Consider the following 18,263-nt stretch of genomic DNA (forward strand, 5'->3'; position numbering starts at 1 on the left):
AGTTCCACAGACCGACCACGCGCTGAGTAAAGAAATATTTTCTTTTGTCTGTCCTAACCCGCCCAACACTCAATTTTAGTGGATGTCCCCTGGTTCTGGTATTATGTGAGAGTGTAAAGAGCATCTCCCTATCCACTCTGTCCATCCCCTGCATAATTTTGTATGTCTCAATCATGTCCCCCCTCAAGCGTCTCTTTTCTAGGCTGAAGAGGCCCAAACGCCGTAGCCTTTCCTCATAAGGAAGGTGCCCCAGCCCCGTAATCATCTTAGTCGCTCTCTTTTGCACCTTTTCCATTTCCACTATGTCTTTTTTGAGATGCGGCGACCAGAACTGGACACAATACTCCAGGTGTGGCCTTACCATAGATTTGTACAACGGCATTATAATACTAACCGTTTTGTTCTCAATACCCTTCCTAATGATCCCAAGCATAGAATTGGCCTTCTTCACTGCTGCCGCACATTGGGTCGACACTTTCATCGACCTGTCCACCACCACCCCAAGATCTCTCTCCTGATCTGTCACAGACAGCTCAGAACCCATCAGCCTATATCTAAAGTTTTGATTTTTTGCCCCAATGTGCATGACTTTACACTTACTGATGTAAGTGTAAACCTTCAACCATTGTAGGTTTACATTGAAGTGTAAACCTTCAACCATTGTATCCAAGAGGGGATTTTGGTGCATCTTTTAAACTCTTCCACATTGAGCTGCACCTGCCGAAATCCCCTCTTCTATGCAATGGTGAAAGGTCAAGGCACTCTGTCCCCCTTTGTATCTGGTCACCGCCTACAGGGACACACACAGAGGCTTAGCTCCTTGTTGAGGACTAGTTCACTGAGAAGGCTACAGTCCTGAGGACTCCAGCCACAGCACCTCTTGCACTGCTAGGACAGTGCAGAGACCCACCCACCGCACCATACACAGACAGAGGGTGACCAGATGCAAAGGGGGGCAGACAGAGTGCCTCTCCCATGAACCACTATCCAGGAGGGGGTTCTGGTGCAGCTTTTTAATCCCTTCCACGTGGAGCCGAAGTTCTACGCAATGCAATTCTTCCCTCTATGCAGTGGGGAAAGGTGGGGGAACTCAGCCTGTCCCCCTTTGTATCTGGCAGCTTCACTTAGGGACTCTGTTTCCCAGCAGCCCTGCTGGGTCATGTGACTGGAAACAGGAAATGGGGGGAGCTTTGCAAGAGAGGGTGGCAAAAGGAAGCCAGCACCAGCCCCCAGACCCAGAGAGGGAGAGGACTCCAGCCACAGCAGCCCTTGCACTGCTAGGACAGTGCAGAGACCCCCCCCACCACACCCACACACAGAGGGAGACCAGATGCAAAGGGAGGCAGGCAGAGTGCCTCTCCCATGAACCACTGTATCCAGGAGGGTGTTCTGGTGCAGCTTTTTAATCCCTTCCATGTGGAGCCAAAGTTCTTCTATGCAGTGCAGTTCTTCCCTCCTCTATGCAGCGCTGCAAGGTAGAGGCACTTAGCCTGTCCTCAGGGACTCTGTTTCCCAGCAGCCCTGCTGGATCATGTGACTGGGAACAGGAAATGGGGGAAGCTTTGCAAGAGAGGGCGGCAGAAGGAAGCCAGCACCAGTCCCCAGACCCAAAGAGGGAGAGGCCGCCAGCAGGTGTGTGGGGCTGGAGGAGGGAAGCTGGAGGGTCCTCATTGCAGGGGGAGGCAGAAGGGGGCTCTGCCCAGGGTGTGAGGTGCCCCAGGAAGGAAGGGCCTGCTGGGCTGTGCCCTGGCACCAGTGAGCCCTCCTGCTGGACTGGCAGGCCTGGGCTAGAACAAAGGCGCCTGAGCGAAGCCATGATTGAGACCTGACTTGTGCAGGGGATGGAGAGAGGGGTGCTCTTCTCCCTGGCAAACAACCCCAGAAGTGGGGACATTGCCTGAAATGGAGTGTCAGCAGAGCTGGAAGAAAGGAAATATTTCTTGACCCAGCCTGTCATTAGTTTGTGGAACTCCTTGCCACAGTATGTCTGGCCTGGCTGCCTCTCAAAGGGGATCGGACAGATTGATGGAGGAGAATTCCATCACAGGTTACGAGCCGTGGTCAGGGTGACCGGAGGTCATAACCGGAATAGAGGACAAGGCACCCCATTTAAGAAAAATGTAGAACATGACAACAGAAAAGTTTAAGCTTCTCCTACTGATTTCATGCGTTTAATTTAAACACTATATCGCTTGTTATTGAATTTAAAATTCTATTACGTGGCATTTTATATACTCACTTTGAAAATGTGACTGTAATATTTCCCAAATCCATCAGACTATTCTAGCAACATACCAACTTACTGTAGTGTAATAGAAAACTAATTGTTAGATCAGAGTTCAGGGCAGTCAGGAAGTGCCACCTGTCTCACCTGCATTTTTCCCATGAGGGTCTCCTTTAAATTGTCTTGCTGGCTTATAACATAGTTTGAGAACTCTGAGCAAGAGAAATGCTTAAAATTTAAAAATGTAACTAGTGACAAACTCTTGACTGAATCTGCATTTCATTTATTCCTCTCCTTTGTCCATTGTGCTGCAATTCAGGAAAGCCCTTTTTAGCATTTGCAATGTGACCTAGCAGGATTATTTTGCAAGTACTTCTGAATGGCATTCATCAGATTTACTGCTCTCAGACACTTAACCCACTTTTCATTCCATGACTTGGAGCAGGAGAAAAAGGTGAGAGTGAAATAAAGACACAAAACTCTGCTTTCTACTAAAAAAAAAACCTGCTAAAATAAAACAAAACCATGAACTTCTGAATTATTCTTCATCTGCTGACACTGTGCAATCTTTACCAACCAGCTAGTGCATTTTAAAGCAGTTATAATGGATAAAAATGGGAAATATTTGGAATAAAATCATTTTCTGCTATTTCACTTTGGGTAAACACCAAAATCTGCAAAAGGAAAAAACCAAATCATTTTCTGCCACCTCAATACATGACCTATTTTCAAGAACAGACAAATTGCTTGTAAGGTTAAGAGCAGGAATAAAGAAAAACATGATTGAAAAGAGGATGGGTGAAAAAGGATTAGAAGACACAGAGGAAGTGAAGATGAGAGAGGATGAGATAAACAGGAGGGTGAATGATGGAGAAAGGGGTGGAAGAACAGAAGAGAAAGGAAGAAGACGGATGGCCAGGCAAAGGGCTCTTAAGGGACTCCCTGCGGTATTTGGTGGGCCACTGTGAGATGCAGAAAGCTGGACTAGATGGGCCTTCGGCCTGATCCAGCAGGGCTCTTCTTATGTTCTTATGAAGCCTGTGGAAGGCTTTCATTTGCCATGATGGGGGGATTCTGCTCTCGTTCTCTGGTGATGGGCAATCCCTCCCCATGCCTGCCCTGTTAAATCACTTGCTTATATCAGGCAGCCATCAGGGTTTGCTTGGACACCCGTATTTGGTGCAGAGAGGCAAAGGTTTCCCCCACCACTGCCCCTCCCAGCCAAGGGTGCCTCTGCATTTGAGGATCCTCAGCATCTTGCCCTGTTGCCTGGCAGACATTGTACCATCCCTCCCTGCAGCCATCCAGTCTCCTTTGCATCCGCCACCACAATCAGCGGAAAGGACTCCAAACAAGGATGTCCAGCATGAAGCAGGTAGAAGATATGAAAACCCTTGTGATGTTCTTCCCATTTCTCTCCCTGACAGACAGAAGAGAAACCAGGCGACCACGTGGAGGAGCGGAAATGGCTGCAGCTCCTCCAGGCCAGGTAAGGGAGGGGAGCAGGGGGCAGCATGAACCTCTCCCCTTGTCCCACAGGTGCATTTTCTCCTGGGTCGTCTTCCACACTGCGACACAAGAGACACTGTCAGCATTCCCCACTGTCATTTCTCACACGACATCCCAAAGGAAGCATGTAGATGTTCCTCCCTTGCTGGACTGCAGACTCAGCCTGGGCTAGTCTTTAATGGGGAGTCTCCTTTTCCTTCCAGAGCCTCATTTCATTTGCGGAGGTGGCTGTGTATTTCAGCAGTGCAGAATGGGCTCTGCTGGATCAGCGCCAACGGTGCCTGCACGAGGCAGTCATGATGGACAACTACGAGAGCGTCACCTTTGTAGGTAAGGAGGGTCCTTTGGCCATTCTTGATAGATGCCCCACAGCATCTCCTGCTCCTGAACCTCCTTCCTTTTTGTTGTCACTTTGTCTCTCCTGAGCTCAACCCTTTCCACATTAAGCATTTTGCTTTCTCCTGGGATTTCTTCAGCCACTATTTTTATTCTTTCTTTAGCCGGAGGCTTCTCAAACTGGGGCATGGCAACACCCCAGCCTAAGGACCCTGGACCCTGCCCCCTGAAGGGGCGGGGGCAGTGGGGAGGATCACATCGCTAGGGGGGCTGCAGGGACTGGCATTTACTTACCAGTTCCTGCTGCAGCCTTCCAAGGATGCGGGGAGCCCTGCGCACCCCCCTGGATGTTGGCTTGCCAATAGACACAAAGCAGAGGATCCTTTGTTCTGAATGAGAGCCATTTTGGAGGCAGAGTTCTTCCTCTTCTAACTGGGGTTGCCCTCCCTCTGAGGGAACTGGTGCCGTTTTGGACCCCGGTGCACTCCTGGAAGCGCAAGTGGCACCCCCAGCCTAGATATGCTTAGTCTGGTTGTTCAGCTGTGACTCCTGCTAGAAAGTGCCCTGGGTGATAGAAATCAGCTTCTGCATCAACTATCTCGGCTTCCCTAAAACTCAGATGTTTTTCTGGTCTCAAGTAGTTGCATTCTGCCTTTCTCTGTTTTACTGTTTCCTGTCCTTCCTCTCTAGTTGTCGCCTTATTCTTTTGAGCATTGTTCATGTTGTTTAAACAAACCAGGCATAATATTAATTATCTAACATGTTAGTGAACATCAATTATGTTATATGTGGGTCTGGCTTTTCTAGCCCCAGTTCTGTTCAACGGAAAAAGGGGGCTAGTGGCGTCCCCAGCTTCCTCTTTATCTCTCACTGCATTTTCCTTCTTGTTTCAGCATCTCTGGTTTGCAACCGGTTTGGAAGAATCTCTCCAGACACGCTTTCCCCACAACACGAAATCCACATAGAGGAGAAACTCTGTACATGCCCAGAGTGTGGAAGGAGCTTCAGTAAAAGCTGTGAATTGATGACCCATCAGAGAATGCACAGAGGGGAGAAACCCTATACATGCTCTGACTGTGGAAAGAACTTCCGTTTGAGAAGTTTTCTAATATGGCACCAGAGAACCCACACAGCGGAGAAGCCCTATACATGTCTGGAGTGTGGAAAGAGCTTCATTTGGAACTGCCATCTAATATACCATCAGAGAACCCACACGGGCGCGATGCCCTATACATGCCCGGAGTGTGGAAAGGGCTTCCGTTGGAGAAGTAATCTAATAAACCATCAGAGAATCCATACAAGGAAGAAGCCCTATACATGCAAGGAGTGTGGAAAGGTTTTCAGTCTGGACAGTGCCTTTTCAAAGCATCAGAGGACACACAAACGGGAGAAGACCTATACATGTCTGGAGTGTGGAAAGAGCTTCATTTGGAACTGCCATCTAATATACCATCAGAGAATCCATACAAGGGAGAAGCCCTATACATGCCGGGAGTGTGGAAAGGTTTTCAGTCTCGACACTGCCTTTTTAAAGCATCAGAGGACACACACACGGGAGAAGCCCTATACATGTCTGGAGTGTGGAAAGAGCTTCAGTTGGAACAGCCAGCTATTATACCATCAAAGAATCCATACAGGGGAGAAGCCTTATACATGCCGGGAGTGTGGAAAGAGTTTCCGTCTGAGTTTTCATCTTAAGATCCATCAGAGAACACATACAGGGGAGAAAGCCTATACATGCCCGGAGTGTGGGAAGGGCTTCCGTTGGAACAGCCAGCTAATATACCATCAGAGAATCCATACAGGAGAGAAACCCTATACATGCCAGGAGTGTGGAAAGAGTTTCCGTCTGAGTCTTGATCTTAAGATTCATCAGAGAACGCATACAGGGGAGAAAGCCTATACATGCCCGGAGTGTGGGAAGGGCTTCCATTGGAACAGCCAGCTAATATACCATCAGAGAATTCATAGAGGGGAGAAACCCTATACATGCCAGGAGTGTGGAAAGAGTTTAAGTTCTAGCAGCAATCTGAAGTTTCATCTGAGAATCCACACGGGCGAGAGGCCCTATACATGCCTGGAGTGTGGAAAGAGTTATACTTCTAGCAGCGCACTTACAACCCATCAGAGAACTCACACAGAGAAAAAGCCCTATTCATGCCCGGAATGTGGAAAGAGTTTCATTCTCAGCAGCCAACTGAAATCCCACCAGAGAACCCACACGGGGGAGAAGCCCTATAGATGCCTGGAGTGTGGAAAGAGTTTTATTCTCAGCAGCCAACTGAAATGCCATCGGAGAACCCACACGGGCGAGAAGCCCTATACATGCCGGGAATGTGGAGAGAGTTTCATTCTCAGCAGCCAACTGAAATCCCATCAGAGAACGCACACGGGCGAGAATCCCTATACGTGCCAGGAGTGTGGAAAGAGTTTCAGTTGTAGCAGCGCACTTATGACCCATCAAAGAACTCACACAGGAGAAAGGCCCTATTCATGCCTCGAGTGTGGAAAGAGTTTCATTCTCAGCAGCCATCTGAAGTACCATCAGAGAACACACACAGGCGAGAAGCCCTATACATGCCAGGAGTGTGGAAAGAGTTTCAGTTGTAGTAGCACACTTACAACCCATCAAAGAACCCACACGGGCGAGAAGCCCTATACCTGCAGGGAGTGTGGAAAGAGTTTCAGTTGTAGCAGCGCACTTACAACCCATCAGAGAACTCATACAGGAGAAAGGCCCTATACATGCCTCGAGTGTGGAAAGAGTTACGTTTGCAGCCGCAATCTGAAATCCCACCAGAGAACTCACACGGGTGAGAAACCATACATATGCCGGGAGTGTGGAAAGAGTTTCCGTTGTAGCAGCACACTTACAACCCATCTGAGAACCCACACAGGCGAGAAGCCCTATACATGCCTGGAGTGTGGAAAGAGTTTAAGTCATAGTAGTGCACTTAAGACCCATCTGAGAACCCATACAGGCGAGAAACCCTATACATGCCAGGAGTGTGGAAAAAGCTTTTCTGAGAATGTTTCTCTTAGAAGGCATCTGAGAGTGCATAGTGAAGGCACTATTCATAGTCACTGTTGAATACTGAAGGCACTGTTCCTGCTGGAAGTGTGGAAAGAGTTGCCATCTGAGTACTGACCTTATGATCCATCCGAGAAATCACACAGGGCAGAAGCCCCATGCATGCCAGGAGTGCAGGAAGCGGTTCAGTTTCCAGAAAAGCCTTATGACTGACTGGAAAAGCCACACGGGAGAGATCCTATCAATGCCAGAGGTGTGAAAAGGAGTTCTCCATTCAGTCAGTTGTTAGTGAGCATGAGAGCGCACATGAGGAAGAGTAACCACGTAAATTGGGGCTATTTATCGGGGTCCATGGGTGGCTTTCCAGGAGTCTGCACAGTGAGTGCAAAGAACCTTTTGTCTCTGTGCATCAGGCTTGTGATGAGACAGGCGTACAGAGGGCCAGGTTCTGTGGTGGTGGGTGTCTGCCAGGAAGGCTGCTGCATGGAGAAGGATCTGGGTCCCACGGGACTGCCATCGTACGATCCTCTGAAGACCTGAGAGGTGAGGCAACCCCAGTGCCACCTCCATTGGGGTTCTGTATGCCCAATGCACCACCCACCGTCCAAAGGAAGTCATGGAATAGTGTTGGCTACGCTGCCCTGCACTGCAACAGTTTGACATTCAAGGATTTCAAGCAGAGGCTGGAGGTCTGCTTGAGGTCAGAGCCTTTGCCTGCATTGAGCAGGGGCTTGGACTGGATGACCGCTGAGGCCCCTTCTAACTCTCAAATACCCTGAGCAGCTGGACCAGGCCAAGACAGCACCAGAAGTTGAGGTTGGGCGATTCCAATGGCAGATTTGAGAAACTGGGACAAAGCCCCTCACTGACACTCCCCCCTAGAATGTGTTTTGAAATGTCTTAATCACTAGCTGTGGGAAATGACAACTGACAGTCTCTCCTTGACTTAATCCTACTAGATCTGATACACGCCTTTAGATTTGGGTGAAACTGAATGAGGTGCTCTGAGGTTATACTGGCAAGTGCAGTACACTTAGGAACACCATGTAAATACCATCCATATTGGTGTAGTGGTTTGGGCATTTGTCTGAGACCAGGAAAATTTCTGCTCTGCGCCGAAGCTTTCTGAGTGACCTTGGGTCTCAGCCTTACCTCACAGGGTTGTTGTGAGGGCAACAGCAGGGAAGGGACCATGTACCTCACGCTAAGCTCCATGAGGAAGGGCAGTCTAAAAATGTGATTAATAATAATAATTCTTTCTAGTCCAGTGCTTCTCAAAAGGTGGGTCAGGACCCACTAGGCGAGTCAGGAGCCAATTTCAGATAAGTCGCCATTCATTTCAATGTGTATTTTATTTTTAATACATTGGACTCAATGCTACCGTGGTATGTGACTGCATTTGGGGAAATGTTACAGATCTGTACTTTTGATGGGCTCATACAGTGGTTCCCCAAAGTGTGAGTCAAGACCCACTGGTGGGTTGTGACCTGGTTTTTGGTGGGTCACGAAAGGGTGATGGAGAGATCAGATAGCTGAGAGCCATTCAGGAAGCAATTGGAGCGTGACTGTGCTGGTTGCACCTTGATGCTGCCTGGGAACGTGACGTCAAACGTTGCCCTAGCACCAGAAGCCCTGGGGACACCACTGGCCGAGTGGGATGGGATCCTGGCTCCCCGCCTGGTCCAGCAGAGCCTGCTCCTGTGAGGCTTCCCTGCAGAGCCAGCACCATTCAGGGGATGTTTATCTCTGAGAATCCAATCCTGTTTCCTTTCCCCCCCTTATCTCTTAATAAAACCCTTTGGCTTAAAACCTCTGCCGTGTTCTGGGATCAGTGGGTTTGTTTGTTTGTTTGTTTAAGGAATTCAAGTCCCGCGTTTCCATCCTGCTTAAGGGTCCCCAAGGCGACTTGTAAAATAAAATTTCAATACAATCGATAAAACAATGCTAAAGCATTAATAGAATTAAACCATGAAAACAATAGAAACTGAATTGGGTCACAGTTAAATGATGTTTCATCGAAAGCGTCAGCCCCTCCACCCCACCCAGCTGTCAACATTTAAAATCTTCCCTAAATAAAAAAGTCTTCAGTCTTTTCCAGCATTTCCTGCAAAACTCATAGCCAGCATTTATTGCTGCTGCAGTTTTAGGCCAGCCAAGGTCATGTTTGTCATATTGTAAGTGTTACTGGCGGTGGATGGAGACCATTTTAACAACCCTGCTTAGCATCCTTGGGACCCCTGCACAGCCCTGGAAAGCCTTCTGGGAACCAGATCTCTTAGGCTGGTGGCACTGGTCTCGATCTCCCAGGTTTGGTCACACCAAGCTGCATGTTAAACCTATTGGATGAGTGGGGGTGGGGGTGGGTGGGAAGGAAGTGAGCACTTGGCGCTAGGCATCACTGCCCTGGATCAGCGGGTGGTCAGTAGAAGTCCTCTTTCATGGCAGAAAGAAATGACTGTGAAGCACAAATCTGATGTGTCTCCTTTCTCAGTGGTTGTAGGGGTTTGTGTGAATAGCACTGATTGCTCTGCAGAGGCAAAACAGAGAGATGAAATGCTGATAATACTGTTTTGAATGCAGTGAGATTCTTCACTGCGTCCTTTCATTTGGGAATCCCACCTTTGGGTGCTTGGCGGTTTTCACCCCAGTCTCTGCCCTGTAATGAACCTGGATGTTTCACAAACCTTCCCCCCATTGCATCTTTCAAGAAGTGGTGCAAGTCTGGAGGTTCCACCTCTGATTTTGCTTCCTTCCTCAGTCCTGCATGTCTTGGATGTCTGATGTTCCTGGGTTGCAATCCTCACCCTCTAACCTGCAAGAAAGCCCCACTGGACAGGATGGAACTGGTTTCCTCTGATTAGACATCCATAGGCTGGTATTATAATCCCACCCTGGGGCGGAGGGGAGGGGGAGAAAGCACAGGCACACGACACTCCCCCTGGACAGGGTGACCAGATAGAAAGGGGACAGACCGCCTCTACCTTTAACCATTGAAAAGGGGATTTTGGCAGGTGCATTTTATATCCTTCCACGTTGAGCTGCTTGGTTAAAGGTCAAGGCACTCTGTCCCCCTTTGTATCTGATCACCGCCTACAGGGGCACACACAGAGGCTTAGCTCCTCGTTGAGGACTAGTCCACTGAGAAGGCTACAGTCCTGAGGACTCCAGCCACAGCAGCCCTTGCACTGCTAGGACAGTGCAGAGACCCCCCACCACACTGCCACACAGACAGAGGGTGACCAGATGCAAAGGGGGGCAGACAGAGTGCCTCTCCCATGAACCACTGTATCCAGGAGGGGGTTCTAGTGCAGCTATTTAATCCCTTCCATGTGGAGCCGAAGTTCTTCTACACAATGCAATTCTTCCCTCCTCTATGCAGTGGGGAAAGGTGGAGGCACTCAGCCTGTCCCCCTTTGTATCTGGCAGCTTCACTTAGGGACTCTGTTTCCCAGCAGCCCTGCTGGATCATGTGACTGGGAACTGGAAATGGGGGGAGCCTTTTCAAGAGAGGGTGGCAGAAGGAAGCCAGACCCAGAGAGGGAGAGGCCGTCAGCAGGTGTGTGGGGCTGGAGGAGGGAAGCTGGAGGGTCCTCATTGCTGGGGGGGGCAGAAGGGGGCTCTTCCCAGGGTGTGAAGTGCCCCAGGATGGAAGGGCCTGCTGGGCTGTGCCCTGGCACCAGTGAGCCCTCCTGGTGGACTGGCAGGCCTGGGCTAGAACAAAGGCACCCGAGCGAAGCCATGGTTGAGACATGACTTGTGCAGAGGATGGAGAGAGGGGTGCTCTTCTCCCTGGCAAACAACCTCAGAAGTGGGGACATCGCCTGAAACTGAGTGTTGGCAGAGCTGGAACAGAAGAAAGGAAATATTTCTTTACCCAGCCTGTCATTAGTCTGTGGAACTCCTTGCTGCAGGATGTGGTGAAGGCGTCTGGCCTGGCTGCCTGTAAAAGGGGATCGGAGAGATTGATGGAGGAGAATTCCATCACAGGTTACGAGCCGTGGGTAGGGTGACCGGATGTCTTAACCGGAATAGAGGACAAGGCACCCCAAAGTACAGGACAGTTAAGAAAAATGTAGAACATGAAACAGAAAAGTTTAAGCTGCTCCTATTGATTTCATGCGTTTAATTTAAACAATTTATTGCTCGTTATTAAATTGAAAATTCTGTTACGTGGCATTTTATATACTCATTTTGAAAATGTGAGTGTGTAATGTTTCACAAATCCATCAGACTATTCTAGCAACTTACCAACTTACTGTAGTGTAATAGAAAACTAATTGTTAGATCAGAGTTCAGGGCAGTCAGGAAGTGCCGCCTGTCTCACTTGTATTGCTCCCATGAGTGTCTCCTTCAAATTGTCTTGCTGGCTTATAACATACTTTGAGAACTGTGAGCAAGAAAGATGCTTAAAATTTAAAAATGTAACTAGTGAGGAACTCTTGACCGAATCTGCATTTCAATTATTCCTCTCCTTTGTCCTTTGTGCTGCAACTCAGGAAAGCCCTTTTTACCATTTGCAATGCGACCTGGCAGGATTTTTTTGCAAGTACTTCTGAATGGCCCTTTTGATTTCATTTATTGTCTTATGTATTGTGTTTTTTTTTAGTTCTTGAGTTGGCATGTACTCTGGCATAGGAAATGCGGGATATAAATCTTTTAAATACACGCATAATATATAAAGCGTAGACATGCCATGAGTGTGGAAAGAGCTTTAGTTGCCAGGAAAGTCTTATGACTGGTCAGAAAAGCCACACAGGGGAGAGATCCTATCAGTTGGGCTTCTCAGAGTGCTGAGTTGCTCAGACTGGGAAACAAGCCCAAAGCAAAAGTTTTATAGGATCAGCTGGGCCTGGATTGTTTCCTCAGATTCCCTGGCCGGAGTAGAATAATGAGCTGTTGTGCCTTATTTGGCCATCATCTGGATGGTGCTGCAGTGCAGCAAATTCCACATTTTTATACTGCCCTTCCCCCAAAGAGCTCAGGGTGGTATACATGGTTCCTTCCCTCCTTTTGTCCTCACAACTACCCTGTGAGGTAGGTAAGGCTGAGGGATCATGACTGCCCCACGTTTCACCCAGTAAACTTAGCGACTGAGCAGGGATTTGAACCTGGTTCCTCCAGGTCTAAGACCAACTTCTGCAACCATTAAACCATAAGGCCTATGTGTGCCTAAGAGGTACTTTGCTGGTACTAGAATAAGGCAGTGGGCTTTGGCTGCTAGAAGTTCTGGATTGAATTCTGAGTCCTTACAGCTAGGATTTAAAATATGTATCCTTGAATAGTCTTTGAGCAGGATCCAAAAAGCCATGCAAATAGTCTGAGACTTCCTACTTTGAGCTCAAATATCTCAAAATGCAGCAAATCTGTGGAACGCAGTAAGGCCATTTTTCGATGCTGAGCGGAGGGAGTTTCAAAAGTGATTTGCAACAATCGCATGTGGATTTGCTATACAGGAAATACTGGATGTGCGAAACCTCTTTGAACCCGATCCCATCCAACTTTCCAGCATTGATGCATCTGCAGTGCAGCCCGCAGGAAAGGGAACAAATGTTTGCTTACCTTGAGGATGCCTCCGTGACTTTCCCCCTTCTACATGATGCAGTGCACGCCCCATTGGAATGGCTGCACCAGCACTAGAAAGTTGGATAGGGTTGGGCCCTTAGACTTCTGTAAAGGAGTTTTGGATACTGGCCATGGTTATTTCTCTGGCTGAAATATTGAAATTGTGCTGGGAGTTGAGCAAACCAAGATTCCAACACACCATATAAAAATCCTTATGGCAGAACATGATATTTGGAATGTTCTTTAAATTCTAAGATAATTTCCTAGAATAGACAGGGATAATGATAAGCGTTGAGCTTTGAGTCTGGTTGTTTGCTGATTGGCTGGTGGACTCAGGTCATGGTGCCCTTGTAATGCTTAGGATATGATCCAATGGGTAGGTTTGGATGGAGATGATGTGATTGTCAAAGTAGAAAGGAACTTACTTGGGGGCAGTTTACTCTGAGGTGTGAAGGAGAATGAAGCAGTAGACATTTTCTAGCCACGTGAATAGCCAAGTTGCACTTTTGGAGAGAGAGAGAGAGAGAGAGTAATGAAAGTCCATCCAATAATCCATTAGTAACTGTGAAACAAGCCCCAGCCGTGTCGCATGTTTCTTTGCCCATCGGAAAAGCCACACAGGGAGAGATCCAATAAATGCCAGGGGTGTGAAAAGCTTTCAATGCAGCCTGGCGCTATTGAGCATGAGAGGGCACCCAAGGGAGAGTAACCATATACAATGGGGTATTTATCTGTGTCAGTGGATGGGTTTCTGGGGGTCTGCCATGTCTGTGCTGCCAGCCTCCTATTTCCCTCTTGCAAGTACCATCAAGGAAGAAAATACAGCGTTTTGTGCTGTTTAGGGTCCATTCCACGCTTACCCACTAGCTGAAATATGCCCAGATCTGGAGTGCTTCCACTGCTGGGATTGATGGAGGATTTGGGCTCACTCTAGTCCAGCTAGACCTGGTTTCACAGCAATGAGAGCTTCTGGTCTCCCTCACTGTGAAGCCGCTTAGGTTGTTCAGTGGAATCCGACATTGAACTGGGAATTCTCTGTCCTGCTCTGGGTTCCTGAAGACTCTTCCAGGTGTCTGGCCCCATCTGTTTATCAAGCAGGGCTCTGTTTTGGCTCTGCTCCCTAGCACTGCCAGGAGGCTGTACCCTAGTCTGTGTGTGCCTTTCTGTTTCCTAAAATTCAACTGGCCTCAAAATACAAGTGGTTCTAAACAGGGAGATCTCATGCCCTTGCAGGAGATTCCAGCAGAGTTTCACTTTCTGAGATAAGCCTCTAGACACTGTCCACAGACTCCCCCCCCCTTTACAGGCTCCAACTCTGATGGCGGAAGACCGTCTATTTCCATGGAGACCTTTTCAACTCTTCCTGCCTACAGTCAGTCACTCACCTCTGCTAATTCCTCGCTTCCTTTGCGAACTGAAGCCCCTGTAAGAGCGCATTTCTTTACAATGGAAAGAATCTCTCCTGGTTCCATCAACTGCACAACCATTGCTGACCCTCGTTGTTGACTATTAGATCCCCCTCAGACCTTTCCAGACTTGATTCCCACCATCAAGCTGGAATCGTGGAACATCGCAGGCTGGGAGAAAAAGAAATTTGATCGAGATCTCATTGACTACCTGTCTCTTTTTGATATCATTTTCCTGCAAGAGACTTGGTCCCTGTCTCCGTTAATCATTCCTGGGTTTACCTCCTATCATCTTCCTGCTTTCAAATGCAAACGAATGGGCCGCCCCCCCCCCAAGTAGGCCTATGTTGCTTGATTAGCTCCTCCTCTTGGGTTTCTCTATCCCCCCTCCCTTCTCAATCTCGCTTCTTTCAAACTCTCTTATTTCAATGTAAGGAGCTCAGGACTGTAATGTTCAATGTATATATGCCTCCCTCTGACCCCTTCCCCCATGTTTTTTGGAATGAGGCTAAGTCCTCTGCCGAAAAATACTTGGCTTCTATGCCTACAGTGTTCCTTTTAATCATGGGCGATCTAGATTGGGACCAAGTAACCTTGCCCTGGCCCACTTATGAACTTGGACCTTGACGAACAATTCCCCCCTTGGTTCCAGGGCGTTAGGTCTTCTAAAGATCTGGCTGTTAATAGTTATGCCCCTTACCTTATCGACATGTGTCTTGAGCTCAATCTAGTCATTCTCAATGGCTCTACCGGAAGGGATATCCCGGGTGAATTTACTCATTTTGCACCTAGGGGGACAAGTGTTATAGACTATGCTCTTGCCTCTCTGGCTCTTCTTCCGCTTCTCCCTGATTTCTTTGTTAATCCCTGTTCCGACAGTGATCACTTGCCTATCCAATTGTCCTTAGCCCCTCCCTTTTTCAAGATCCCACCTAGGAAACCTCTGTCACAGCCTCCACCTCCTCTTAAATGGTCTGCTAGGATTGAGAATGCTTATCATCACTGGTCCAGACTGGAAGAGCCTATGAATTTAAGACGCACGTTGGCAGGGACTGACTCGCCTTCTACGGCCATCTTAACTTTTGACTCCCTCTCTGAGTCTTTAATCCAGTTTCTCAGAGCCTCTCTTCCCTCCCACTCCGACAACCTACTTGGTTTGATTCGGAGTGTTGGTTAGCTAAGAGTTGAGTCAGGCAGTCTTTCTTTCTAGCTCGTCATAACCCTTCCCTGCCTCTTTAAGATCTTATTTCCACCTGGGGAAATGTTGCCAGATTCTTCTTGGGGGAAAAACAACATTCCTTTGCCCAGTATAAATGGCTACAACTTTATAATGCAATTTCATCCAATAATCACAAATCCTTCTGGTCTTTAGTTACCCGTATCAGCTCACCTCCTTCCAATAATGCTCCTTCCCCTATCTCTCTGACCGCTTGGATAGCCCATTTTTCAGGAATTTTTTCTGCTACCTGTGAACCTTCTGTCCTCACTCCTTTAAATTTCCCAGAATGGCCACCCGTCAACCCTGATGAGGTAGTAGCGCTGATTAACACTCTGAAACCCGGGAAAGCTCCAGGCCCTGATGACATCTTGAGTGAAATTTTAACCAGCAACCCCTCTTGGTGGTCGGAACCCTTATCTAACCTTTTTACCCTAATCAATCAAACTGGCCTTTTTCCAGATTCCTGGCTTTCCTCAACCCTCGTCCCTATTTTTAAGAAAGGCGATTCTTCCCACCCGGGCAATTATAGACCAATTAGCCTTTTTTCCTTTATAGGGAAGCTTTACTCCAAATATCTACTCGCTAGACTATCATCGTGGGCTCTTTCCAAAGCCCTTCTGGGTAGAGAACAAATTGGCTTCCGCCCAGGTGCCTCTACTGTTGATCATGCCTTTCTGCTCTCCTACTTGGCCGAGAAGTATTCTGTCCATCATGGTGCCAAACTCTTTGCGGCCTTTATAGATCTCCGCCGAGCGTTTGATTCCATTAACAGGGCCATGCTATGGAACAAACTGGCCAGTTGTGGGATTGATCTCCGTCTCCTTTTCCTAATTTGCCGTCTTCATTCATCCAGTTACTGTAGGGTTCGTCTTAATGGCCTGGGCTCCACATCTGATAAACTTCCTAGGAGTTCGTCAAGGCTGTATACTTGCTCCTCTCCTTTTTAATTTATTTTTGTCAGATTTACCCCTCCACTTATTAAGCTGTCAGAACTCCCCTCCTTCCCTCAACAGTGTCCCCCTTCCCATCCTTCTTTATGCAGATGACACAGTCCTCTTGTCTGTCACAAGACTTGGCCTATGTCATGCTTTGCCCTCCTTTCAAGATTACTGTCTATCCAATGATTTAATAATCAATTCTGAGAAAACCAAAATTTTGGTTTTCGCTAAGTCTTGGGCTTTGTTCCCTTGGAAGATAGGTAATCTCTCTTTTCAACAAGTACCAACTTTCAAATACCTGGGGATTATTTTTCATTTCTGTCACTGGTCAGAAAAGCCACACAGATCCTATCAGTTTGGCTTCTCAGAGTGCTGAGTTGCTCAGACTGGGAAACAAGCCCAAAGCAAAAGTTATATAGGATCAGCCGGGCCTCGATTGTTTCCTCAGATTCCCCAGCCCGAGTAGAATAATGAGCTGTTGTGCCTTACTTGGCCATCATGTGGATGGTGCTGCAGTGCAGCAAATATTACTTTCCACTTTTTTATACTGCCCTTCCCCCAAAGAGCTCCGGGTGGTGTATATGGTTCCTTCCCTCCTTCTGTCTTCACAACAACCCTGTGAGGTAGGTAAGGCTGAACAGTCATGACTGCCCCACGTTTCACCCAGGAAACTTCACGGCTGAGTAGGGATTTGAACCTGGTTCCTCCAGCCCTAAGACCAACTTCTGCAGCCATGAAACCATAAGGCCAATGTGTGCCTAAGAGCTACCTTGCTGGTACAAGAGTCAGGCAGTGGGCTTTGGCTGCTAGAAGTTCTGGATTGAATTCTGAGTCCTTACAGCTAGGATTTAAAATATCTATCCTTGAATAGAGTCTTTGAGCAGGATCCAAAAAGCCATGCAAATAGTCTGAGACTTCCTACTTTGAGCTCAAATATCTCAAAATTCAAGATATTGGAATGGCTGCATCAGCGCTAGAAGGTTGGATAGGGTTGGGCCCTTAGACTTCTCTAAAGGAGTTTTGGAACCTGGTTGTTGTTATTTCTCTAGCTGAAATATTGAAATTTTGCTGGGAATTGAGCAAACCAAGATTTCAAATGTACTATGCCTTATAAAAATCCTTATGGTGGAACATGATCTTTGGCAGTCTCTTTAACAGAAGGAACCTTCCTAGAACAGGCAGGGGTAATGATAAGTGTCCAGCTTTGAGTCCGGTTGTTTGCTGATAGGCAGGTGAACATAGGTCAAGGCGCCCTTGTCATTCTCAGGTTCTGATCTGATGGGTAGGTTTGGATGAAACGATGTACTGTTAGCACAACACAAATTTCGAGATACGGTAACAGCAGTAACTGAGCTTGGAGGGAGGGAGGGAGAATGAGAAAATGCAGAGATGCCTAAGTTAATGCCAAATACAGGTATGATGCCATGTTTTGGTGCAAAATACAGAAGTGACTGGAATTGCCTTCAGGAAAGCAAACACTAGCTGAAGGTACCATGGAAAACTGAGTTTCATTCAACTAGACTAGACACAACGCAGGTTGATAGATTTCTTTCCAGGATGTGTGATTGTGAGAGGCAAATACAAACAAACAACCAAGAGTATGAGCTTGACCAAAGTGGGAATGTGGCCTGCAGGCCAGGGTTTTCTGGGAGAATAGTTCGTTCTGCCTGCTAGCATCCAGTTATGAAGGCCTGTTCTTGATATCAAAGGAACATAAACAGAAATACAATTAAACGGGGGGGGGATTTTCCCTTGGGAGGTGCTGCTAGTCAGGGTTGGCAGTACAGGGCTGGATGAACTAGGAGTCTGTCTCCTGACTGTCTTGCTGGGACTTTCCTCTCTAAGCCAGGCTATCACCTTCTCCTACCCCCTGGTCGCAACCCAGGAATACAAGAAGGAACATCCCTTCTTCCGTCCTAAAAGGAGTCAGGACAATCCCATGTGGACGGGTGATGTCTTGTCCCAAAATGCCCCACTGTACTCAAGTCACACCCCTGAAACATGTTTGCTGCTTGAGTGCCCATTCCCCCAGTCCGGA

The 18,263-nt window shown here is 47.8% G+C and overlaps 2 protein-coding genes across 4 annotated transcripts in view; both read left to right on the forward strand.

Annotated features, from left to right (window-relative positions):
- The window catches only part of LOC136663715 (zinc finger protein 850-like), a 36,545-nt gene extending 27,636 nt beyond the window's left edge, over positions 1 to 8,909 (forward strand). The window contains exons 1-4 of one of the 3 annotated variants that reach the window (XM_066640589.1): positions 1,565 to 1,632; positions 3,652 to 3,713; positions 3,937 to 4,063; positions 4,963 to 8,909. In XM_066640589.1, the coding sequence (XP_066496686.1) occupies positions 3,690 to 3,713; positions 3,937 to 4,063; positions 4,963 to 7,160 (2,349 nt within the window). In that variant the 5' untranslated portion in view covers positions 1,565 to 1,632; positions 3,652 to 3,689 and the 3' untranslated portion in view covers positions 7,161 to 8,909. Of the gene's footprint in view, positions 1 to 1,564; positions 1,633 to 3,651; positions 3,714 to 3,936; positions 4,064 to 4,962 lie in introns of those variants that run through there. The other 2 variants (XM_066640588.1, XM_066640590.1) reach the window with 2 other exon arrangements.
- The window catches only part of LOC136663716 (zinc finger protein 345-like), an 87,436-nt gene continuing 70,736 nt past the window's right edge, over positions 1,564 to 18,263 (forward strand). The window contains exon 1 of the mRNA XM_066640592.1: positions 1,564 to 1,632. The gene's annotated coding sequence lies outside the window, so the exon portion shown is untranslated. The remainder of the gene's footprint in view (positions 1,633 to 18,263) is intronic.

The sequence above is a fragment of the Tiliqua scincoides genome, chromosome 13 (assembly GCF_035046505.1).
Source record: "Tiliqua scincoides isolate rTilSci1 chromosome 13, rTilSci1.hap2, whole genome shotgun sequence".
Taxonomy (NCBI): Eukaryota; Metazoa; Chordata; class Lepidosauria; order Squamata; family Scincidae; genus Tiliqua; species Tiliqua scincoides.